The sequence below is a fragment of the Lutzomyia longipalpis genome, chromosome 4 (genome assembly GCF_024334085.1).
Source record: "Lutzomyia longipalpis isolate SR_M1_2022 chromosome 4, ASM2433408v1".
Lineage (NCBI taxonomy): Eukaryota > Metazoa > Arthropoda > Insecta > Diptera > Psychodidae > Lutzomyia > Lutzomyia longipalpis.
In genome coordinates, this window is record NC_074710.1 from 8,859,681 (window position 1) to 8,884,328 (window position 24,648).

Sequence of the window (24,648 nt, forward strand, 5' to 3'; positions counted from 1 at the left end):
AAGCATTTTTAAAAATCAAAATAGATTTCTTAATGACATTAGTTTATTATTAAAGGCGCTTTGTGCTTGAAGACACCTTTAAAAAAAAGATTTTTAAAAATAAAATAATTTCTTAAGGACATTAGTTTTTTATTAAAGGCGCTTCGCGCTTGAGGATAATTTTATAAGAAAAGTTCTTAAAGCTATGCAAATTCACAAAAATAAGCGCAGCTCAATTGTGCATTTTTAAATCGAGTCGTCCATCCGCTTCGAATACCTAAAATGCTTCGAAGCTTCGAATATTTCAAAAAGCTTCGAAGCTTCGAATATCTAAAAATTACTCGAAGCTTCGAAGCTTATTCGATTATTCGAATAATCGAAGCATTTTAAAAACGAAGCAGTTCTTTTGCAGTGCTTCGAATACGCTTCGATGCTTCGAATCACCGAAGCTTCGATGTTTAGATCGAAAGTCCGTGCCCTAGTCTTAAGTTTTCAAAAGATTAAGTAAAATTTCTTTAAGTTTCTTTAAGATTTCTTAACAAAGATTTAAGATTCTCAAGTTTTCTTCAGCAAAAAGTAGGATTTCTTGAAAATCTTGAATTTTTCTTCAAAAATCTTAAGTTTCTTCATAAGGAATCTTATGAAATCTTATGAAATTTAAGACTATCCTGAGAAAACTTAAATAATCTTAAGAAAACTTAAGTCTTTCTTAAAAATCTTAAGTTTATCTAACATCATTGCTTTTAGATCGCGTTTCTCAGTCAGAAACTCTTCTTTGGGAAAAATAAAATAATAATCTTTATTATCTCCACTACAAACGAGTGTATGGAGGAGGGAAAAATAAAATGTTTCACGTTTAGGTGTACGTTTGATCCAAAGAACGTGAAAGGGTTAAAAAACAAGAATCTAAACAAATCCAGCCCTAAATTGAACTCTAGCCCAAATTTTCAAAATTTTTTCCTCTTAATTTTAAAAATATGTTTTCCCAAATTTTTCGTTAAACATTTTTCATAATTTCCTTGTTTTTTTAATTTTTTGTTAATGAAGTACTTAATTTTTTCTCTTGATCTTTTCCTAGTTTTTCCGCGTTTTTTTTTTAGTAATTTTCTATGTTTTAATGTTTCCGGACGATTTTTTTTTAATTTTCCTGCATTCTTCCAATTTTTATTTAAATAAATTCTTCGTTTTTTCTTCTTTTTTTCATTGAATTTTAATTGGAAAATCTGGAAAATCAAGACATTAACATGCAAGTCATGATGAATTGTTTTTGGGAGGTCAACGCATGAGAAATAATTTTCATTCAATTCATTGAGAAAAGGGCACAACACCTGTTTGTTGATTGAAATTTACCTTAGGCATGTGAATGGGACGAAAATGCATTGTGCTTGAGAAAATTGCTTCCCTCCTGATTAGGATTTCCCCCCAAAATACATACAATTTAGAAGAGAATTTTCCATTGAGCCTACATTTCCTACATACATATACGTACCGTTTATACATAATGCGAGAGAATGGTTTATTGAAAGCAATGGGGCTGTCGATGGCAGCAGCCTACCAATGGTGGAGAGGGGGTGTCGAAGACTTGTGAGGCGTTCCTCGGGAGTAATTTACGGGACAGTGAAGCAAATATCTTGAGGTTGTCATTCGATTTGGGGTGCCACCATTGTGGTGGACGAGTTAAAATTGGTTGCTCTCGACCCATTTTCTATTGAAAATTGTATATATGTGTGTGCTTGTTGCTGAGCCCACCCCCTCTGCTGGTGGGGATGACGGGATGGGGGTGCAAATCCATCAGACGACACAAAACATGTCTCCCCCACCCCCATACAGGGTGGAAGAGGGTATAGCTGGTGTCGCACAAAAGATTCTGTTTACCCAATTCCGATTACTCCTGGCCGCTGCACAATCCTGAAATTGTGCGATAGCTTAACAGTCGCCGAGGGTTTAATATTACAATGCCAAACATATTGCTGATTGTACATCCACAAGACCATCCCTTGCTCCACCAGAACTTCCACACTCACACACACCCCATCATGGTCAGAGACAATAGCCCACGCCATAGCTGCATCGTTCGGCTGACTTTGGACAAAGGACACTGGTGAAGGGAGCTCAACAAATTGCTGAACGAGACGGCTACAAAATGGGATCTGTGAGGGGATGGAGCGAATCATTTGCATATTAAATTCCTCTTTGCTGTATGGCGTTGTTTACTTAGCGTCCACTGGTCGGCTATTTCTTTATAAAATTATCAAATTTCACAACATCTCATCCCCAAAACATTTCGTGTGGGCTTAGACCAAGAGACTCCTTCTCACAAATTGAAAATCCCACGAGGATCTCTCCTTCCCAGAGGATAAAACGGGGCGAAGAGATGGGTGTCCAGTATGGATTTCAGCTCCATATCAGACACGCTGTTTAAATTCTTGAGCAAACACCATGCTTAATATGCGGGAGATGTATAACATAGGGTGGATGTCGGGGGGATTTGTGCTATATATAGAATGTTGGAATTCTCCGAGAGGATGCCTTTCAATTTGGAGACAAATGGGGTTGTGCCTTGTGAGAAATAGGAGATCCACCCAAAAATTCCATTCCACCCGGACAAAATATAAACTTACAACACACTCCCTGGCCTCTTGTTTTGCACATTTTAAGCTGGGTACATAGAGAAATTTTCATGTGGGGAAACGTGAGGAAAGTTTCTACCCAACCACTCACTTTTATGCAATTTTAATCTGTTCCAATTTAAAGTTTCTTTGGATTTACATATTACGTTTACTTTCGTACTCTATTGTATTGTAGTAAGATGTACATATAGTTCCGTAAAACACGAAAAACGTAAAAAAAATCAATGAAACTTAAGAAACAAATCAGAAAAACTGCAGAATATGAAAAATTTTGAAAATCGTGAAAAATCTGTAAGTAGTTCTGAGAAAAACTTAGTGAAAAAATAGGGAAAAGATGGGAAATTAAGCTAGACTTAAGCTTTTAAAGTCGACCTAAGTTCCTTAAAGGCCAGACTCACGTTTTTTTTTAAGCTAGACCTTAGTTTTTAATTTAGGTCTAAGTTTTCCAAACTAGGCAAAAAGGGCCTAAAAATTCTTTTAAGAATGTCTAAGTTTTCTAACTGAGACCTAGATTTTTAATCAAAGTCTAATAAGTCTTTTAAGACAGACTTAAGTTTTTTATGCTAAGTTTAGTTTTCTAGGTCCTTTAAAGACTTTTTAAGGTCAGGCATTTTAAGTTTAAAGATTACTAGATCAGACGGAATGTAGGCCTGAATTTTATGCTGAAAGTCAGGTTTTACTTTTAGATCCTGAATCGAGCTAAATACATTTTTGACTGATTTTTACGAACTTCACTGCACGAAAACGGCCAAGTGTATGTACTTATATTTTAGTTGTCTTCACGCATCAAAACTCGTAAACAGGATTCAGAAAAATATATTCAGGTCCAATTAATTATGACCTAATCTTAGAGAACCCTAATAGCCTGATTTTAAAGTAGGCCCGGCCTAAAAATCTAAAGTTTACTTTAAGAACTTAGGCCTGACTTAAACATGGACTAGGCTAGACTTAAAAATTGACTCTAGTTTTGTAGAACGTTAGAAACGCAATTTCAGAAAAAACTTAAAGAACCTCTAAGTAATTTTGTCGAAACCAAAAAAAAAGTAAAATAAAGTATTTTAAAAGATATTAAAAAACTTTATTCTACAAAGTTCAGCTGGGTAAACTTTTTCTACCCCATAGAAAATCTATTACTCAACACGTCAATAATATAAACCTTAGAGAAACATGGCCTAATTCGGACCTCTTCAGGCATTTTTTAATCCACTATTATTTAAAATTTATAAAACTTTAAATGTAGAAAGTTATGGGAGTTAAAAGAGCATTAAATGAGCTATATAAAGATTAAAGAATATTGATTTTTATTTTATATCTTCTCTTCTCACTCTGTGCAAACCTTTGGAGGTCCGAATTGAGCCACATTCCCCTAATGAATAAATTGAGAAAAAAGGAAAAAAGTTAGATTACTTTTCTAATAGTTTTCAGATTTCATATTAAACTAAAAAAAAAAGAAAAGAAACCTAATTATTCCCCATTAAAAAAATGTTAAGTAAAAAAAATATTTCTACTTTGCTCTGAATGTTTATTTTACCTATAAATTTTCCTAGGAGTGGGGGAGGGGAAACATTTTCGCATCCGTATGCCAAGAAAAGGGTCGTGTGATCTGCCAAAGGACACAAACCCCAAACAATTTCTGCCAGACCTAAATCAATATAGAAGGAAAGTTTGTGATGAAAATCACGAGGATTTTTTTCTGTGTGTAATTATTGCTTCCAGGATTTTATCCCCATCCTGGCAGCAAATATTTGCTATTCAATTTTTGCCTGTCATGGTGCACCTGACCAGAAGGGTCTGTTATGATTTTTTTCACACACATACAAATGGGTTATGAGCTGAAGATTTCATATTGGATGAAGGACCCCGAAGGGATGACACATTTCATTCTAAATGATTTTAATACGAACCTTAATCCTGCGAGGATGTGTGGGCAAAAATCAATGCGCTATGATTTATCTCGGAGAATTACTCGCGGAAAATCCCCTCTAATCGGATTTTCTCTTTTTTTTTCTTCCTCTATCGCAGGGCTTTTGTGGACAATACACATCTCCAGCTAATCACGCTGGATGCCAATCCGGCTTTCTGTGATCTACCACCGCGACTCTTTCACGGGAATCCCAATCTCGTGGACATCTCAATGCGCAGCAATGGGTTGATGACGCTCGATGCAATCCAATTCCCACTGGATCGACTACGACGATTGCATCTGGCTGAAAATCCACTTGAGTGCAATTGTTCCCTCCTTTGGCTGTGGCGCCTCGTGCACGAGGAAGAGGCGACGGATGTGGGTGCTGAAGCAGCAGCCACCGGTGAGACTCTCACATTCGATCGTGATGCAATCACATGCGACGTGCTGGAGGACAACGTACGCACCCGCAGACGTTTGATAGATATGTCTGAGGGTGAGATTCAATGCCCAGCACGCCTCGTGACGATCGTCTGTGCCATCCTCACGGTTCTCCTTGTCACAATGGCGGGCGTGAGTGTGGTGCTGTACGTGCAATTTGCACGACGACGGAAGCGTATGATTGAGGAGCGAAAGAATGTAAATGAGCGCATTGTGCCGCAACAAATTGACAAGATGGAGCTTGAGCGCTACCTCCAGGCACAGGCACTCACGAGTGAGTACCGCACGCTCCGTCCGTGGGAGATTCCCATCAAGGAGGCTGATCGCGAGGAGCCAGATCACTATGAGAAGTTTGACTATTTCGACCACCGCCGCATGCCACCCCCCAAGGCAGCCCCCGCACCCCACGTTGTCTACGTATGACTCCCAGGAATTGGTCACACTATTCACAGGTAAAATGTGATTGGATCCAATGGGCATCTGTACATTAATCCAGCACTCCCTCTCTATCCCCAAAAAATCCGCATATCCCATTCGCAACTGCAGCAAGTCTCAGCGCGGAGCTTTAAGCTCACATTTGCGTGAATTTTGATCAATTTCTGATCATTCTCTGTGTACATAAATCAGTTAGATTGTTTCAATTTAGCTAATAATTAAAATAAATAGATTTTTGTGAATTAAGCATAAGATTAGTTAAAGTTTTTCTTTCTTCAAGAAAGAGTTTAAAATATTTTAGTTTATTAAGTTTTTTCTTAAGGTGAAAATTCTGGCACTCGTTTTGAATGAAATTGTTGAATTTTCCTTAATTTTCCTTTTATTTATGTGACCTTCATATTCTTTATTTTGCTTTTTTCATCATCCATCAATCTACCCTAAAACATTCCAATTCAAGGATATTTTTCTATAAATTATGATTTTCTTTTAACATTAATTATCTTTTGAAAACTTTGGTCTTTTCAGTTAAAATTTGTATAAAAATCGATTTCTTTTAAAAATATTTTGATATCTTATGGATTTAGTCTTGAAAGAATTATGTCTTCTTCTCTTCTAAGAAGATGGAGTCTATTTATTTTTTGTTTGTGCTATAATTTCTAATACATTCGAAAGGACAAATCCAGACCGACTTTCCAATTTTTACAATTGGGAAAAATTGGATTTTTTTTTTTCAAAAATCTGGCCCTGCTTTACATAATTTGCTTTCACTAAAAGCATATGCGTTGATGCTTTGATCCAATGCTTTCGAAGAAAAACATTCGAAGCTCTGAAGCATATGTTTTAAGCTATTTAAATGCAAAATTAGACAAAAAAAATTGGAGCGTTATTTTTGAGCAAATCTTTATCAATTTTTCTTTGCTTTGAGATGAATATTAAAGAGTTGTTCTAACTGCCTAAAAATATTTATTTTTCTTCAACAATATTTCTTTGTGTTTGAACTATCTTCAAATAAAAGCCTATATCATGAATAAATATGAATAAACATCCTTTATTTTTTGAAAACAATGCCTTTAATGTCTCAGTTCTTCGCCTTTAAACACAAAAAATCTATTAAATAATCACAAAAAGCCATCAAAAGGGTGCTCTAGAGCAAGAATATATATTATTTTAAATTATTAAGAAATTGCATTGCAAAAATGAAAGCTTGAAGCAGTTGTGAATGGGATGTGCCAACCATGACGAAGAAAATATTTATAAATTTTTCTTGAATAATTTAGCTGATGATGTGCAAAGACAAAGTGCAAAATGTAATTGACAAAAAAAAGGAAAGCAAAAGTTAAAAAAAAAAATAGAAAAGGAGTGACGATCGAGAAGCAATAAAAATGAAAATAAATAATTTAAAAAAAAATGAGCAAACGTGAAGTGACGTGAGGGTGAATGAAAATAATTGAATATATTAACTATTTTCATATTCTATGAGGGATTTGTATAAAATATTTATAGAGAACAAAAAAGTGGACAATTTATTAATAATCGTAAATTAGAGCGGAATCCAGCACAATCACAGAGTGAAATTCTGATCCACCTCCCCCCGGAAAACACCTAAAAACTTAACCACACACGCCAGGATCATTTTCAGTGGGATTAGTGGGAATGAAATACACCGAAATTAATTTAACCCACTCGCATTTATCACACAGTCGCGGATTTATCTGCGGGGATTCTTTGTGTATATTTTCATTTATTTTAATGCCTTTTTATGTGAATTGCGGGGGGAGGGTACACACGCATAGTCCGCCAATTTCATAATTGAGCGACGTGGAATTAATTTTTCAGGATCATCCCCTATTTTCACCCAAAAACCCCCACAGGGTTGTCCCTACCCCAAAACCCCGAAAAAAAACCAAGTATATAAATCAGAAAGGTTTGTAAGTTAAATACATAATACAAAGGGATACGGACCACTTGAATTTTGTTGCTACATCCTAAAAAAAAAGAAACCTTTTTTATGTACATTTAGGAGAAAGGAATTTGTGGGAAGAAATGGAAGATTTTATGAGAGAAAAAAGAATCAATAAAAATCTCTAGAATAAAAATAGGTAATAAAATATTGTTGAATGAAATATTGAAGAAAAAAAAAAGAAATTCTATTATGTATGTTCAGTTTTCGTGGCTGCAGCCCTCCGTATCTTCATTTCCATATACAAAATTCCACAGAATTTTACAACACTCAAATTCCTCCGTGAATCCGTGCATCTTCTAACTTTCTCCCCTTTTTGCATGGAGGGAGAGAATATAAATTGGACATTGTTGCGATAGTGGAGTCACAGACACGCTCGCTGTGGTGACTTTTGCAATTAGAAGTGGAGAAACTGTATAATTTTTCATGCTTCCACTGATGCCACACGTTTTATATATTCACCTCCCTCAACCCCATGAACAAATGGCCGTAAAAAGTTCCGCAAAAAGGGTACATCATTGAGCGAAGTAAAATACATTTGTTTCCTTAAAGAAATTTTGGCGTTTCTGAAGAATTCAAAAAGTTGATTTTAACGATTTTGTAGGTAATTTATTTACTTACAAAGATATTTTGCAAAAAAAAAACTAATTTTTCATTAACATAATTATTTACCTTGGTTAAAAAAATGTTTTAGATAATGGTTAATTGAGGTTAATAATACATAAACTAAAGTTGAAAGAATAATTAACATTTATTAAACCTGTCATACGTAGTGAAAGCTTTTATGAGGGCAAGAAAAAACATTCTTTCTGGTTTTTTTCCGAACATTCAGTTTTAGAGAAATCTGAATTGTTTTTAATATTCAATTAATGAAATCTTATTTTCCGACGGATTATCTTTTAGAAAAACCAAAAAATTCATTTAGAATGTCTTCTGAGTCATCCAGAAAAAGACAAATTATATTTTTCCGGAAGTTGAACAGTAAAGAAATCTAAATAGCTTTTAATATTCTGCTAATAAAATCTTATTTTCCGTCGTCTTAACTTTTAAATAAAGCCCAAAATTCATTTGGAATATCTTCTAAGGCATCCGGAAAAAATCAAAAAAAATTTCCGGAATTTGAATTTTAAAGAAATCTTGATGTTTGTATTCTTTATAATTTTTTTCATTGTCTGTACTTTAAGAAAAAGCTAAAATTCATTAAGAATATTTTCTGATGCGTCCGGAAAAGGACAAATTATATTTTTCCGGAAGTTGAATTTAAGAAAAATCTTGATGTTTTTCTTTGTATTCTTCATTAAATTTTATTTTTCATTGTCTGGACTTTTAGGAAAATGGTAAAAATTAGTTAAAACTATTCCGAAGTCATTCGGAAAATGAATGAAAATAAAATTTTCCGGAAATGTAATAAAATGTGTAAAAAATTACGAAATAAAAATTAATAAATGGAGTAAAATATTAAACACAAAAACAGAACAAATAAAGTGTTTCAAGCAAGAGTCAGTGAACGATCAATGATCCATTGAACGTTAAATTTTCATTTACCAATACTCGTAAAAAAATGAATAATATTATTGTTATTGATCAATATTCACAAATATTCATAAATATCAAGCAAGAAATATATTTTTTTTATAATAAACCCTATTGAACCTCTAAAATTTCAACGACAAATTAATTAATTTCTGAACAATATTTTATCAAGAAAATAAATTTTGTGTTGTTTTAGAGCTCAATGAGTACCCCCTTGATGCCATAACTCTGATGCGATCAATTTCAATCGCAGCGCCCAAAAACACGGAAATTACTGATTCCCCGAGACAGTGGGGGATGGAAAATGATATGCAGAGACTTTTAGCAAGGGCGGTTAAGGGGGGAGGGGGGAGGGATGAACAAAGACGTATGCAGGGAAGGAAGGGGATTGATTTGCATTTTAAACAATTGAAATAATTAATTTGCTCCATTGTCTGACGCGCTGTATTCTGGAGTGTAGAAAATTTTAAATTGAGTTTTGTGATGGCAAGGAGAGGACTTGTCCCAGCCGCACCAGGGGGCTCCAAGGGGGGGATTGATATAAAAATTCATGAAGTGGTAAAATGTGAGTTGGAGTCCCTTTTCGAGAGTGGCACACAAGTTTGATGGCGCGCACATTCCAAGTCAAGAAAATCACATGGAATGGGACAAGGATGGGAAGTCAAGAAATCAGTGGTGTCTCTGCGATGTGGGGGGAAAACTTTTGGTGTCTTGGTCTGCGCAAAAGGGAAAAGTTTTCTTGGAGAAATTCAATGTGTTCATTGAATGAGATACCACCGCACAAAACTTGTACAATTAATCTTACTATCATCGTCGCATTTTTCTTCCTCATTTCCCTTCTCACCCACGAGGAAAGTGAAAGAAGAAACTTCCCGTCAATGGTATTTTATTGAAAAGACCATCGCATGTACCTCCTTGCAAAGTAGATTTGTGTAGCCGTTAAACGGTGTAGAAAGATTTAAATTTTCAAAAAAAAATTCTTTTTTCATTCAAACATCCAAAAATCCCACGTTTTTCACCCACAAAACCCATTAGAACAAAAGTTTAAAAAAAAATAAATGTGGTGCTAATCTATTAAATAAAAGGATAATGTGAAAATGTAAAATAAAATCGTGTATAGATAGTTAATAGTTTTTAAGGTAAAGAAAAAAAAATAAATCTTATAATTTGCTGCAGTCACGAAGACGTAAATGTGTCATTTTACATAAGCAAATACAGCCACACAAAAAGGACCTATAGAAGAGCTATAAAAAAAAGTAATTCCCTAATTAAATACATAAATCCTTTTTAAAAAAAATCTCTCAGAGTCCACCAGCAAAAAAAATTGACAATATCTCTCGCTGAAATAAGAAAGAAATTGAAATTCCTTTTGTGGCTAAATTGACAACAAAAATTTATTCTATTTTGTTCTCTTTATAATTTTCATTGAAAGGAAAATCTTCCGTTAAGAAAAGCGATAAAACATGTTATATTTCTTATTAAAAAACATTTAATTATTATATATTGTATATTAAAAGACTGACTTTAAGCTGAATAAAAAAAATGAAAGAAAAAAATTACGTTCAAAAAATATTTTTTCAATTTTTCCCGAATTTTCCACTGATTGTGAGCGATTTTAGAGGCGAAAATCCATCCAATTGCGTGCCATGAGGAATTTCAGGAGGCGCCAGGAGAAGAAATAGATGAATTCCGTGAAGCTAAGTAGACTACATCCCAGGAATAAGCCAGCAGTTCCACCAATGTAGACTATATTTGCGTGGGTGTAATCCAGTTTTCCAAATTCCCGCGCGTTTTTTTTTTTGCAAAGGGGGTGGGCAGGTGAAAAAGTTATTAAAATACCATGACAGGTAATTAATTAGTGAACAACAGAGTGTGTGTGTGTTGTGCATGCAACATACCGAGTAAATCCGTGAAGCGAAACAGGACGTCGCGGATGAGCTGCATTTTGGGATAATCACTGATGCCCCACTGGAGATTGGCACCCAAAAACCACACCCGGGATTTCTTTAATTACACCACGCAAAACATATTCAATATCCTCGCTGGACACACACCCACAATGGGCTTATGGGGTTTTTAATTAAAATTTATTAGTGAGCGCGAACCTGCTCCCCGCGCACGTTCACTAGCCCTCACACAACTATCCCCCCGAACCACCCACCCAACACGCATTGTGCTTCACCCAAGTGGATGAGAATTTGTTAAAAGGTGGGCAAAAATCACAAACTTACATTTTTTATCTAAAAAAAATTTAGTAGGGGAGAGCGGGGCTAATAAAGTCACTTAAGGGTTTGGAAAAAGTCTAAAATATCATATTTCCTAGCTAGATAGAACAAAATGATCTGAGAAAGAGTTGTAGAGCAAGAAATATCCTAAAGAATTGAGCTATGCATTTCACTTTATCTGTTTGGGAAATATGATATTTTGAGCTTTTTCTAAACCCTTAAGTGACTTTATTAACCCCGCCCTCCCCTACAATGTATTAAAAGTTACCCTTTAATATTCCCACTTTGACATGAAATATCATTCTGTTCTTCATCACAAAGATTTAAAGAGCACTAATGGCTCTAATAAAACAATAAAAGAACCCGTCACCGTATGGGATCGGCTCGTCGATTCCGTCGGCATTAACATCCGATTTCGTAGACCGAAATCGGTCTCGATGTCAGCCGATCATGTCGGTGTCTTTTAAATAGGTCGATTTCGGTTTCGACGTCTGCCGATAACGTCGGTATGTCAATTTTTTGGTGCAAAAGTGAAAATATCAGGTAAGTTTTTCTATTTTTTCATAAAATAATTAATTTAGATGCAGAATTAGTGATAAATGTAAAGAAAACTTTAGTTTAGATGCTAGATTATGTTCAGAACATGGGGGATTCTGAAAATCCGGCCAATAAATCTTCCAAATTTGCAATTTAATATTTGCCTTCTTTGGGGTCACTGTTTTTCAGAGTCTCTAACAATTTCATACAACCCTCATTTTTAGGTAAATTTTATTGAATTTTTCTTGGCAGGATCTTGATCCTTGCCGTGTGTGATGGTTTTAGATTTATGGTGAAAACCTCGTGCTGCGGAATCATCGACCAGCACTGAGTGTTCTGGGCAGGAGGGACTACCCATGTGGTAAGGAAGTTGGTCTGGTGATCATTGGTTCCGGCTCCGGAGGCTGGCTGCTATTAAAGCTGCCCAGTTGGGGATTAAGGTACGAAACACATTAAGTTTGGTTTGTTTTCTTGATTCAGTAAGAACTGATAAATTTCTTTTTATCCAGACCGTGTGCATTGAGAAGAACGACACATGTGGTGACACCTGCCTCAATGTGTGATATATCCCATCGAAACCTCTCCTCAATAATACCCATGGACATTGCGCAGCTCTTCAAGAAGAGATGCATCTCATTAAGGGCTACGGGAGTATCACGTCAGCCAAGGAAGTCACCGCCAAGACGGAATCTGGCTAAGAGATGACTGCAACGGGAGCAGCAGTCACCCCATTTCCCCGGTAAGTTCACATTATTATTTCACGGCTGCCTTTACCCATTCCAAGCTATCTTATGAGAAAGAAGTTTACACGTTTCCTTTATGTAAAATTAAAATTAAATTAAAGTAAATTTTGTCGATTTTTTTGCAGACGGATGGGTCGAAAGGTGATAAAACGAAGGCTTGAAAAATGGTACGTATACTTTACAAATTATTTTGTTTTTAATTTATCTAATGATTAAATTTTTGCATGTCTTTCTATGCCGGAAGCATCTACAAGGGGTGTCCATATCAACGTACTGTGACTGTGACTTTTATAAATCCACGTGGGAAGCTAGCTGCCCCTCAGAGGAATACCATCTACGAAAACATCCACAACTCTGCGTGGGAGTCTAGCTGCCCCTTAAAGGGATACCATCGGAGGCACCATAGGCACTCGCAATTCTTCAGTAGTATTAAAAAAAATGACGTTCTTCAAGCTTCCGTCGTCGAAGATCTTCGTGTTACAGCATGCATCATGAGATTCACATGCAGATAAGCCCAAAATTAATTTACCTTATCAAAATTGATCCAATGTGCCCTTTTCCATACCCTAATCATACCCTTTTTGCAAAATATCCTATTTTCCATAATAATAATTTTATCCAGAAAAATTGTGAAAAATCATCATTTTTTGAGTAAAAAGTGATGATGATGTGTAAAAAATGATAATTTTTTATTTATAAATGATTATGATGATTTATAAAAAAAATATCAAAGACAAAAAATATAATATAAATTGAAAAATATTTTAAAAGAAAAAAAAAAGATTTAAAAAAAGTTAAAAAATATAAATAGGTTTATTTCTAATTTAATTCTTAATGAAATTCATCATCAGACGAAAAAATGTTATTTTTGTAATTTTTCTTGTAAAATTATGTAATATTTTGTATTTTATTTCATATTATTAAATAAAATAGAAAAATATAAAGAAAACTCGATTTTTTAATTAAAAATAGACCGATGGTCTGCAGACGGCATCGGTTATGACGTCACAATGGTAAGGTCGATTTTCGAGCCGACTGGGGTCGATTTCGAACCGATTTATTGACCGATTTTGCACCAAAAAAAAGTCTCACGGGGATAGGGCATTCAATGTTAAATGTCGGCAGACGAATCGATCTATGCGTCGGCAAATCGTCTGTTGATATGCTCGATTTTGTCGTTCGAAATCGACTCTACATCGACAGATTTACGGTGACGGGAATGTACTAAATTTTTTAGAACATAAATATTTAAAAAATCTATTTGGAAAACATAAAAGATTTTTCTTATTTGTAGCAATTTAGTAAACTTTCAAAGAACTAATAGGAGTTTTGTACTAATTTTTTTAGAACACATTCTAATTAATAGGTATAAAATCTTTGTAGACTTTTTAATTACAAACATCATAAGGTAAGTATTTTGGCAAGTTAACATATTTCTGTTTTGTAAAATAATTTTTAGTACATGTATTCCGGACCCTTTAAATGTTGTGTAATAAAGTACTCAATTTTATATTAGATTTAATTGAATCGTAACACAATTTTAATGTAGGAACATTATTCATTTAATTAATAGAAAGAATATCTTCTTTTATAATCAGTACAAATACAAAAATCATCTGTATGCAATGTCTTCTGCGTGCAGTGTGTACTAAATTTTTATGGAGTTTGGTATACAAAAAATTATCGTTGTGATACTCAGAAACGTTAAAAAATGTAAAATAATTTATAAAAAAATTTCATTATGAAAAAAAAATTGTTGTACTAAAAACATGTACTAAAAATATATATTCAAATTTTGCTACAATAGGAGAAAGAATATTCTTATAATGAATTGTATTCTAAAGATGATATAAAATATAAAGTATTTTATGAAAAAAAATTAGTACAGACTTATGTACTAAAAATGTAAAAAATGCAAAACTCACTAAATAAAAAAATCAAAATGATTTTTAACCACCTTTCGACAAACTCCCACTCATGAGGATTTTTCCCGTATTGTTCTCAACTCACATAGGATTGGACTAAAAAGTTGGAATTATCGCAATTCTCCTCGCATTTGCATTTGATTTTCATTCTATCGGAATGCAGCGCAATGATTTCATCTGTGGATGACGAGAATAACACAATCACTAATTAAATATCCACACAACATAGACCAATATGTGGGAAAATTCGGGAGTGAGGGGGGATTTGGCTTTTCTCTATACTTCACCCTTAATTCCTGCTAAGCACTTCATCCCATCGAAGTCGCACACAGGATATTGGTGGCCACTCCTTGTGCGGCTACGATAGAAATGAGGGATGCACTGGCACACATCCAATGCAATTCGGATGCGACATTCCACGCGACAGAGATTGAAGCTGTACACAGGGCTGAACTCCATGTTTCCCGCCTCATCGGTAAAGCGGCAGCGTCTCTGGGAAACAGAAAGCCCTCGTGCATCTGTTGTAGTACGAATTTCAAGCGCTGTCAGCTCAACTGTAGCATAACCGGTGTCGTCGAATGAGTAGCGCCTCTTAGAGATGTCCGGAATATCCAGAGCCGCGTGGAAATAAACCTTTGTGCAAACGAGAGAAAAACGTTATTATTTAAAAATTTTAAAAATGAAATGACAGATATGTCAGATTAAACGTCAGATTAAAAAAATGACGTTTTTAATGAAAAAAAGTAAAACTTGCAAATCATTTTGTTAACCCCAATATGTTAGGAACTAAGAATTCATTCCATTGGACTTCTATTATTTAAAAGAATTTAAAATATTCGAATCCCCCTTGCGAGGGGAAAATTAAACACACAATAACGTCAGATAAACGTCATTTGAAACAGTTTAAGTTAATTTTGATTTTTTTAAACTCAAAATTCTATTTTTTTTTTAGTAATTTTAAAAATAATAATAGACCTTCTGTGGGGAGAAGGTATTTTTTTTTGACAGAACATCAAATTAAACGTCAGTTGTTATTCACATATGCCAAAATTAAATTGGAAACATGCTAACATAATTTTGTAAAAAAAAAAAAGTACAATCATTTTATGATGAAAAATTCATTTATAAATTAAAAATAGTTATTATTACTTTCTAAATACAAAAAAAAAAACGAAATTCGAAGCTTCATTGATTCCAATTCTGTTTGAATATTTTGCCAAATAATGAGCATTGTTAGGAATACATAATAATGTCCTTAATTAAACTTTCAATAGTAAAGTAATTTCCCCGAAAATTCCCCTCTGAATTTGCAAATTATATAGTCAACAGAGTTTGAATTTTTTTTTAATATTAGAACAAACTCAACAATTTGCACAACACCCCCCTACAGTTAAATTACGCCATGGCAGTTGAGGAGGGATGGGGGTGAAATTAAATTGTGAAATGGGCAGCAAGTTCACAATTGAATTTAATGTCATTGCAGTGAAAAGCAATTCATTAACTAATTCAGCTGTAATGTGCGGAAATTTCAGCAACACTGACCTCGTATGCCGTTGACAAGTTGATTATTTGTGCATAAATTTCGCCATCCAACGGATGAACCGTGACCGTACTGCTGGACGGGATGAGATGCCAACTATTTGCTTTCCTGTACCTTTTGTAGCCCATGAGATACATACATATATAGGAAAAGAGTTTAATGGAATTTTGAGTGAGCGTATGTATGCTGAATGACACAGAGCAATAATTTGTCTGTGTTCCTCAGCCAAAATTTATTCTCTCCTCCCTTTTCAGCGTGATCACTCACGTGAAAAATTCTCTGTGGCTCTCTGTGAGCCCCTAAATTGGATTTTGATTAAAAGGGAAATTAATTGAATAAATCACAAAATGTTTGTACATAGAACTAACTCTATGATGAAACTAGAGCAATTTGCATTATCATTATCGCCATTTGATTAATTTGAAATTTAAAATAAAACTGTTGAGGAGAACCAGCGCCATCTTCACAGGACGCCCATTAAATTAAATAGCAAAGGCACACACCAAACACAAGAATTACTCAACTGGAATGAATTGTAGGCTGCTATGTGGGAATTTATGGCATAGCAAATTCCTAGTTCTGTGATAGTTTCCACGAGTGTTAGTTTATTAGTCAGTCCACTGCTGACTTCCGGACTAAATGGCCATGAGAGATTCCAAATCAGCTCCATGTAGTCACTGCTGGGAATACCAAATGTTCTATTCATTGGAACTTCGTCAAAGTTCTCAAACGTTGCGCCTGATAATTTACTGATAAACTCCGTAAATTCCTCCCTGTCGTCCTGCGTTGGGAATTTCGCGGGATTACTGTTGAGGTAGTTTGTAAGCTTGTCGTCATCAATATGGCGATGGGGGCATACAGTTACAGCGGGAAATGTTGTATTCCAGAAAAACATATTTCTATCAATGGAGATCACCGTTGGGGACTCCTGATAACGCTGCCAGATTCTCTGACTCAATGATGCTGTGCCATAGAATGCCAAAGCCACAAAAGAAAACCACATTGTTCTAAAATAACAAAATAAAAAAAAAAAGATGGCGGTTAGGTTTGAAAATTATCTATCTGAATCATCTGAATAGACTAACTGAAAATTCATTTTTGAAATAAAATAAATTAAATAATAAATCCACAATTGCTAATAAAAGTTCTAAAATAAAGTCTTGAATAAAATGAGAAATAATAATTCTGTTCAAAGGTTTAAAAGTTATTATAAAATTCATAATCATAATATTAAATACATATTTCTTCAAAATATAAAACCTCACCAAAACTCCATGTGAAATAACTTCTTCTTATACACAACTACTTTTAACGAAAATTCCCCGAAAGCTTCTTTACTATAAATTTTTCATTTTCAACTCCTTTTCCACATGAGAGCGAGTCTTTTGCCGGAAGTTGCGCTCTTTCATATGGAAGAAAGCACTCGTGAAATGCTTTACATTTATTAGTATCATAAAGAGACAATAAATATGTGAATTTCAACAGGGGAGAATATTTCCGCAAGTATGCACACGAAATTGCATCTAATTCAAATATTTTTCATATATTTACTTACCCCCTCACATTTTTGCAATGGAGTATTGCATTTTCCAAAGGGTTCTTTCATTGTTATTAAATGGAAAAATACCAGGGGCATGGGAAAATTTCTGGTGGAAAATTAAATTTTTAACAGTCATGCATGAAAAACGCAGAATAAATGATTGTTTGATTGAGTGCCTTGAATAAAATTAGTTTAGGGGAGTATGGCACAAATGTAACCTCTTTGCATTTGAAATTTTTAAATTCTTTTCTATTTTTAATAATTTTAAAATTTTCTTGGATTAGCATTAGTTCTTAGTTTTACAAGAATAATCGATAATTGAAGAATAATTATTTCGAGAAGTTTCCGGTAAAATTCCTTCCGGATGTGACTTAATAAACTACTTTCTTAGACTTATAAATATTACTATTGTGTCACGTTATAAAATATCTTGCAAAGTTATTGCTGATTTTTCTACTTTTGCATAGAGTTAGAGTGACTCTTACTGCTTATAAATTCCATGAATTTTATTAGAAAACCTGGAAAATAATATCAAGAATTTCCGAAAACTGAATCCAGTGAAATTGTTAATGTTTTTCATCATCTCTACAATTAAATATTATTTTGTATTATGTGAGCTTTTGGATTACGCATGAACTACAAGAAAAGTATTTCCGGAAAATTCTCTATAGATTAAATCAAAATTTATCCGGAGTTAACCAACAAAAAAGCAACAAACATGAAAAATTATTCAAAAGATTTTCGATAAGTTAAAAAATGTTCTTTTCCATTCAATAAGATGAAAATTAAATTTATTTCTCACATTAAAAAGCTTTGTTTTCAAAAGTCTTTTAGCTGTAATTCTTTTTTTTTTAATTTGAAAATATTTCAGCAATACTTGTTCTAGACACAGCTTATTTATATATTTTCTTATTATTTTTTTTGGTATTATATTCTGTTAATACATAACACAGCTAAAAAGGGGAAAAGAAAAGAAATATATACCTTGAAAAAAATAAAACTTTATTATCTAATTTTAAAAAAAATTTACAGAGGGTCACATTTAATCCATCCTTTCCTAACAAGTTTAAAAGCAGAGTCAAAAGTGAATAAAATTCCTCGTTGTTCTCTATAAAGCAACTTCCACACTATTATATGCGGGAGCAATCGACATTCATTTGCCAAAGACAAATATTTTGCATTGCGAGAAATATAATGTGGAATTTCTCAAAAATTTCTCATCCTGGAAGGGGGATGAAAAATAGTTGGAAGGAAGTATTGAAGAGTGAGAGAATGGGAAGGAATTGGGGGGTGAGAGAAAGTTTGCAGAGTGCATATAAACAGGATAATCCTCAAGTTTTCTCCATTTGGAACGAGAAAAGCTTGAATCTCTCGCACTCAAAATAGCTCTGTGTGTACACAAGTTGTAATGTAATTGGCAATAAATCCTTATATTCTCCAACCATGAATGGGAAAGTTTTCCAACATAACACGCACGCCAAGCTCAAAAATTTCTCAGATGGAAATAAATTCTCATCGTACGGTGCTAAATATTTCGATCTTTCTCACCTAACACCGCACAACTACGATCCTCATTTCTACACTTCACCACCAATTGTGGAGATTGTGGAAGTGTTGGGAAAAAATGTATGTGATTGAGAAGAATGGCTTTTCCTCTGGATTTTTCTTTTTCTTTTTGGACTTTGAGAATTTCTATGGGCTTTAGAATTTTAAGTTCTCAGCATGTAGGATATTTTACCTAAAAATGCCCACAAATTGACCTGATTTATCCGGTTTAGAGAAGAGGAAAAGCTCTCCTTTAACAATAATACATACAGTGTTGAGAACAAAAATACGACCAAGATTATTATTTAATAATAATAATAAATTTAATAATAATAAATTTTATTCACACACTCAAATTTTACATATTCCTGGTGTACAACTGTAAATTTTAAAAACATCCTCAACTTCAATCTCAAATATCTTCGGCTGTGGATGAGGGATTTTTAAAAATGGCAAAGATTCTAAAAGCTACATTCATCCCCTTTCCAATGATTGTCGGATTTTCAAAATCTCTTCATCCGTTGAATTTTAATTAATGTTTGAAGCAGAAGTGACATCTTTGACATGAGTCGACTGTTAAAAATCAGTCCTCCATATTAAAGGGATGAATTGATTATCAAAAATCATACGCTTCGCCTTCTTAATCCGATCTGTCATTTTTGCCGCTAAATCATTCCTTTTTCCCCACATTCTCTATTTTCACCACTCAAATTCACCACTTTGAGTGCGCGCCAAATTCAAAAATTATTTTTTTTTATCATAAGTTTTCCGTACAGGTGTCTTTAAAATAATATAAGTGATCCTATTATTTTTTTCCACGCTGTATTTAGGTATCAATTTTAAGTGACATACAAAACTTACTTTATAGAAAAGAGACATGAAAAGTGAATTGTTGGAATGAAAATTCTGCATGTCATTTCCCAGAGAGAGTTTGTGTATTGGAGGGTCGATGGGGTATAAGATAAAGTTGTAGGAATCATACAAATTCCCTGAGAAACTTTGTACAATAGCAAAGAGGAGTTTTTCAATAAAGCCAATTCAGCTTCACATGCGAGGGGATAGCTAAAACTTCCAACATTAAATTAATAATTGGATGGAGGAAATTTGGATCGAAAAAAATAACTTTTTTTCCACGAGAAATTAAGGAAAGAAGCAGTGAGGCGGCTGAAATAAAAAATAAAGAAGAAGAGCCCGAGGATAAAATTTTCTTTAATGAATGTACTTTAAGAGAGAAAATTAGAATAAAAATCTACCATTTGGAAAGCTTCTGGCGCAATGTTTTTTCTTCCCCTCGTTCATTGCTCCCCTACTATTGTTCTGTATTGATGTGCAACTATATATACCTACTCAAAGTTTTATAGGTAGGTTGAGAGAGGGGTGGGAGGGGGAGGAAATGGGGGCCGCATATGGGAAAAAGGAGGGTGGCAGACAGACAGACACGGAGCGCGGGTGGAGATGCAAATAGAGAAAAGAATAGAAAAGTCAGAACAAAAATTCTGTATTCAGCACATTGCTCACACTGCATGAGCAATATAATGATTATAAAGTTTTTTTTTATGCTCTTATGCTCAACAATACAAGAGAATCTTCCGCACAACCCCTTGAGAAAGCTCACGCTGCAGGAAGTATTATACTGAAGAGGAAGCGCCCCAACATCTTCCCCGCAAAATTATTCCCCATCCTTCCGGTTGGTCTGCATCAATATTTAATTGGTGATTAAGTTCGTTCTCAACATTCTTTGAGAACACACCCTGAAAGAATGTACAAGACAAAAAAAATGAATGAAAAATGCCGTGAAATATTTCACCACGAAACTTTTTGTGTGCAAAAATTTGCATTCATTGAAGTTTCCTCCCGCTGCAAAAAACACCATCCTTTGGCATATTTTTAAGCGCTTCGTGTGAAAGTATTTGCCATAGCACAAGAGAATATTTTACATTAGAATAATTCAGAATAATTAGGGGGTGGCAAAGTAGGGAGAAAATGAGATTTTAGCCACAACTTTCATGCTACATATACCTATTTATATTACAAAAAAGTTTTACCAGCAAGAGCTTTTGAATGCATCTCACTGTTCACAGGAGAACTTCATTTATTTTTGCTTATTAAGTTTTTTTTTGTAATAAAGATAATAAGTACCTACCTATTTTTTTTACATATAAAACATTTGAAACAATTTAGAGTAAAATAATAGTTTTTATTAACCTTGTTTTCGCTCTCAATGGTTCGTTTTGCAAATTGAAATCAGAGGGAAAAAATATGAAGTTTTTTGTGTCTTAAATGACACACCATATGAAAACTTTTTCAATTGGTTTCATTCGTTTCATTATTTTTTGTTGAATGTTAGGTACGTCGTAAAAAAACGATTTCTGATTAATATTCCAGTATTTGTATTAATGTTTTCAATTTAGAAAAAGAAAGCGACTCTCCAACTATTTTAAAAAATGTAAGTAATTTTTTTTTTTCAAAAAGGAGCTTTTTTTAACACTTGGAGGATCGAGGTTTCTAACCTCAAAATTTTGACCTTGATTTTCTCTTGAAAGAAAATATTTTTCCAAGTTTTCTTTTGGCGATTTGAAGTAATTGAGCTTCCCTACATAAAGATGTAGAATTTATCACGAAATATTAGGTAAGTAGATTTTAATTCTATGGCGCTTGAAAAAAGTTTAATTGGCCACTTTGTCCAGTAAAATCCTCCAGGGTTAAAGATTTTCTGAGTGGAAAAAAATTAGAAAAACTTTTCCTAACTGAATCAATTTCCAACCATTCCCAATTTCAACGCTAAAAAAAATTTTTAAAAACTTTTAAAATGAAATTTCTATAATATTTTAAATGTTTTTAAACAAAATCAACGTGCACCGCATAAATGAATTATTACGTTGGTCTTTAAGGTTTAAATAAAGAACAAATTTTAATAATAAATTTAGTATATTCAATTAATCTAGAAAACTGAATGCGACTAAACCCGGAAATTTAAATTCATCCCCTGTCGTATTTTTCCGCCATACTTGGTCACTGAAGAAAATTTCCATTCTCCGTTTAAACATTTTCTGGTCAAAATATTCTAAACACACCAAAGGATAGAATTGAATTTGCTTACGATGAACGGGGGAGGGTCCTTTTTTTATGGCTGAGAGAGAAACAAATTGTTGAATTTTCTTCAAGTGTAGGAAAAGTGTGGGGTGTACGAAACCACCCCCCGGAGCACCTCCCAATTGATGGTGGCTGACAAAGCTTTAGCGTATTGAGAATTTTTGCATTTCAAAGCGAGGATTTTCTCGGGGAAAATACAAACCGTTCAATTAGATGAACACCAATTGAGACGATGTGCACGAAGCCGTGAATTGATGTCTCCCTCAGGAAATTCACAAAGAAGTATCGGAATTTGTGAAAAAATCCCATCGTCATCTCGCCTCTGGTTTCACACGGAAAATCACGTTTTGCAGGAACACGAACCAGCAGTGATACAAAAAAAAATCACCAATGGATTTTCTCACACTAATTGACGATGGAATTTCTCTGCATGTCTATCAGAGAGATGGATATTTTTCACTCAAACAGCACCACCACTCACGGCTCACCACCCAAACCCCCTGTGGGGATTTTTTACTCGATAAATATGGACTGTATGTCAGTGGGTGGATTGATGAATTTTTTTTAACTTTAAAACACCCACACTGTGCAGGTAAAGTCAATCGAACGGAAAAAAGGGCAGGTGAACGAGAGAGCTATATGGGCAGAAATATTCTCCTACTAGTGCAAAGGACCAGAGCTCGTGTGGCTTTAATGCGCCGTAATAAATTGAGTCTCGCTAATCCAGCACATAACATAGTCATAAATAAAATATAATTGATGTGATTTTCGGTAATTATTAATAGTTCCCATACACCGGAATGTACACCAACTAAATCCTTGTTCTGATAGAGCGATTGTAGGTACACTCAAAAAAATCCTTAATGGGAATTTCCACGAGCTTTTGAAGAGCTTTTCCACTTTGGAAATGAATGGAAAAATAAACAATTCAGGAAAAGTTTAACTGACCTATAACCAATTCTGTCGTGAAATAAAAATCCTAGAAAAATGTTCTGAGCTACGGTGTAGCCAGGGAGGAAGTTTGGGTGTCTAACTAAACACCATCTAAAAAAATTCTCTCAGTTTGTTTTCTTTCTTTTGTTAAAAAAGTAAAAAGAAATTATTTCCAGGATTAGAATAATATTTTAACAGAAATTCAGTGTTAATTGATAAACATCAAACGTAAGAAATTAATTTTTAAACATTATAAAAGAAATGTCAAATATGAGAAAAAAAAAGTTGTGAATAAAAATGTCAAACGATTAAAAAAAAAGTTACTGTTAAACATTACATACTGCAAATCATTATAAAATCCTCATAATTCGTCAATCATTATAAACGAAAACGTCAAATGTCAAAACTACCGTCTAACGTTAAAAATTATTAATTAATTAAACTAAATTTTTTTTTAAATAAACGATAAATAAAAGAATTGTGAACAAATTAAAATAAAATGTGAAAAAATGATTTCTTTTAATACTTCACTGACTACGTACCTGATTCTGACTTTTCTTTTGGATTTTTCAAGAAAAGGAAAGAGATTTTATTTACTTGAAATTTAAAGTTAAAAAGGTTGAATATACAAACAATTTAAATTTTGAAATTGAATCTATATTATTTTCAAAACTTTTTATAATATGTATTTTATTTTCAAACTTAAACCTTCTTTATAATTTAACTGTTTAGATTTATAGTTGGAAACAGAATTAAAATCTAACTGATTTTGGCGCCTTAGAAAATACGTAAAATTGGGTCAAGTATTCCGTCTTGTTACATCCTCCACACGTCTAAAAAATATCATTGATATTGTAGAATACAAAATTGATTTAAAATTAAATTTAAAAGCATAAATCGAGCACTGTGGATGTCAATTTTGACCTCTGATCCGAAAATAAATCAAAAGGGATGTAGCTCGTTCTTCCTCGTCCTTTTCCTTAATTTTTACAAAAGAATCCTGAGAATCAATCAAAATTATATTTAAATATTATTCTAAAAATTATTCTTTACGAGGTAAATTGTCGCTTCGCTCCAATTTACCTCGCCCCGCTTCGCGGGGATTTGTTGCGCTTCGCGCAAGTTTTAGAAAGAGAAAAATTGTGATGAAGCATGCACTTATCAATATCAAAAAAAAATGTAAAGGGAAGAAGTGAATTTCACATAACATTTATGGCGCCGAATTCAAAAAGTAGTCAAAAAAGCATGAATTTTATATGGGGGCTATGTGAAGGGGGGCTCTGGGGGGAAAATGAATGTCGTTGGTAAAAACCGCCTGGTATCAGGAGTCTCTGTACCAAATTTCATCGCGATCGGACCAACGGTGTAGAAATGCATAACTGAACAGACACCATATTTTAGAGAGACCTTTCTTTATTATATAGAAGAGAAGAAGAAGAAAGATGGGCCACACAAAACCTCCAACAGATATTTCAAAGGGAAAAAGTGAATTTCACACACCATTTATGCGCCAATTTCAAAAAGTAGTCAAAAAAAAAACATGAATTTTATATGGTGGCTATATGAAGGGGGGCTCTGGGGGGAAAATGAATGTCGTTGGTAAAAACCGCCTGGTATCAGGAGTCTCTGTACCAAATTTCATCGCGATCGGACCAACGGTGTAGAAATGCATAGATGAACAGGAAC

The 24,648-nt window shown here is 33.8% G+C and overlaps 3 protein-coding genes across 8 annotated transcripts in view; 2 read left to right on the forward strand and 1 right to left on the reverse strand.

Moving 5' to 3' along the window:
• LOC129796107 (vasorin-like) overlaps window positions 1-10,453 on the forward strand; it is a 98,390-nt gene extending 87,937 nt beyond the window's left edge. For 4 of the 5 annotated variants that reach the window (XM_055837831.1, XM_055837832.1, XM_055837833.1 and 1 more), the window contains exon 6: window positions 4,632-10,453. In XM_055837831.1, the coding sequence (XP_055693806.1) occupies window positions 4,632-5,376 (745 nt within the window). In that variant the 3' untranslated portion in view covers window positions 5,377-10,453. The remainder of the gene's footprint in view (window positions 1-4,631) is intronic. The other variant, XM_055837835.1, reaches the window with a different exon arrangement.
• A 43-nt stretch (window positions 10,454-10,496) lies between these two features.
• Window positions 10,497-22,344, reverse strand: LOC129794493 (pickpocket protein 11). The gene is made up of 7 exons (XM_055835244.1): window positions 22,232-22,344; window positions 16,376-16,858; window positions 15,854-15,965; window positions 14,599-14,944; window positions 14,397-14,488; window positions 10,780-10,885; window positions 10,497-10,627 (listed from the first exon to the last, which is right to left on the reverse strand). The coding sequence occupies exons 1-7, from the start codon at window positions 22,342-22,344 to the stop codon at window positions 10,497-10,499; spliced, it is 1,383 nt and encodes a 460-aa protein (XP_055691219.1).
• On the forward strand, window positions 11,474-13,598 carry LOC129796268 (uncharacterized). 2 transcript variants are annotated; one of them, XR_008751190.1, is made up of 5 exons: window positions 11,474-11,649; window positions 11,896-12,083; window positions 12,153-12,382; window positions 12,512-12,553; window positions 12,631-13,598. XR_008751190.1 is itself a non-coding variant. In XM_055838062.1 (4 exons), the coding sequence occupies exons 2-4, from the start codon at window positions 12,345-12,347 to the stop codon at window positions 12,896-12,898; spliced, it is 348 nt and encodes a 115-aa protein (XP_055694037.1). In that variant the 5' UTR covers window positions 11,825-12,083; window positions 12,153-12,344; the 3' UTR covers window positions 12,899-13,598. The 2 variants fall into 2 exon arrangements, 1 of the variants encoding a protein (XP_055694037.1); XM_055838062.1 differs by lacking the exon at window positions 11,474-11,649 and having other exon boundaries at window positions 11,825-12,083.
• Window positions 22,345-24,648: the final 2,304 nt, after the last annotated feature.

Excerpts from the sequence above, each read along its gene's own strand:
- LOC129796268 (XM_055838062.1), top strand. The coding sequence starts at position 12,345 with ATGACTGCAACGGGAGCAGCAGTCACCCCATTTCCCCG. Across the intron at positions 12,383-12,511 it reads GCAGTCACCCCATTTCCCCG|ACGGATGGGTCGAAAGGTGA; the intron begins GTAAGTTCACAT and ends ATTTTTTTGCAG. Across the intron at positions 12,554-12,630 it reads AAACGAAGGCTTGAAAAATG|CATCTACAAGGGGTGTCCAT; the intron begins GTACGTATACTT and ends CTATGCCGGAAG.
- LOC129794493 (XM_055835244.1), bottom strand. The coding sequence starts at position 22,344 with ATGACGATGGGATTTTTTCACAAATTCCGATACTTCTTTGTGAATTTC. Across the intron at positions 15,966-16,375 it reads GCAGCCTACAATTCATTCCA|GTACAGGAAAGCAAATAGTT; the intron begins GTTGAGTAATTC and ends GGGCTACAAAAG. Across the intron at positions 10,886-14,396 it reads ACTTTTTAGTCCAATCCTAT|AAATCCCGGGTGTGGTTTTT; the intron begins GTGAGTTGAGAA and ends GTGTAATTAAAG.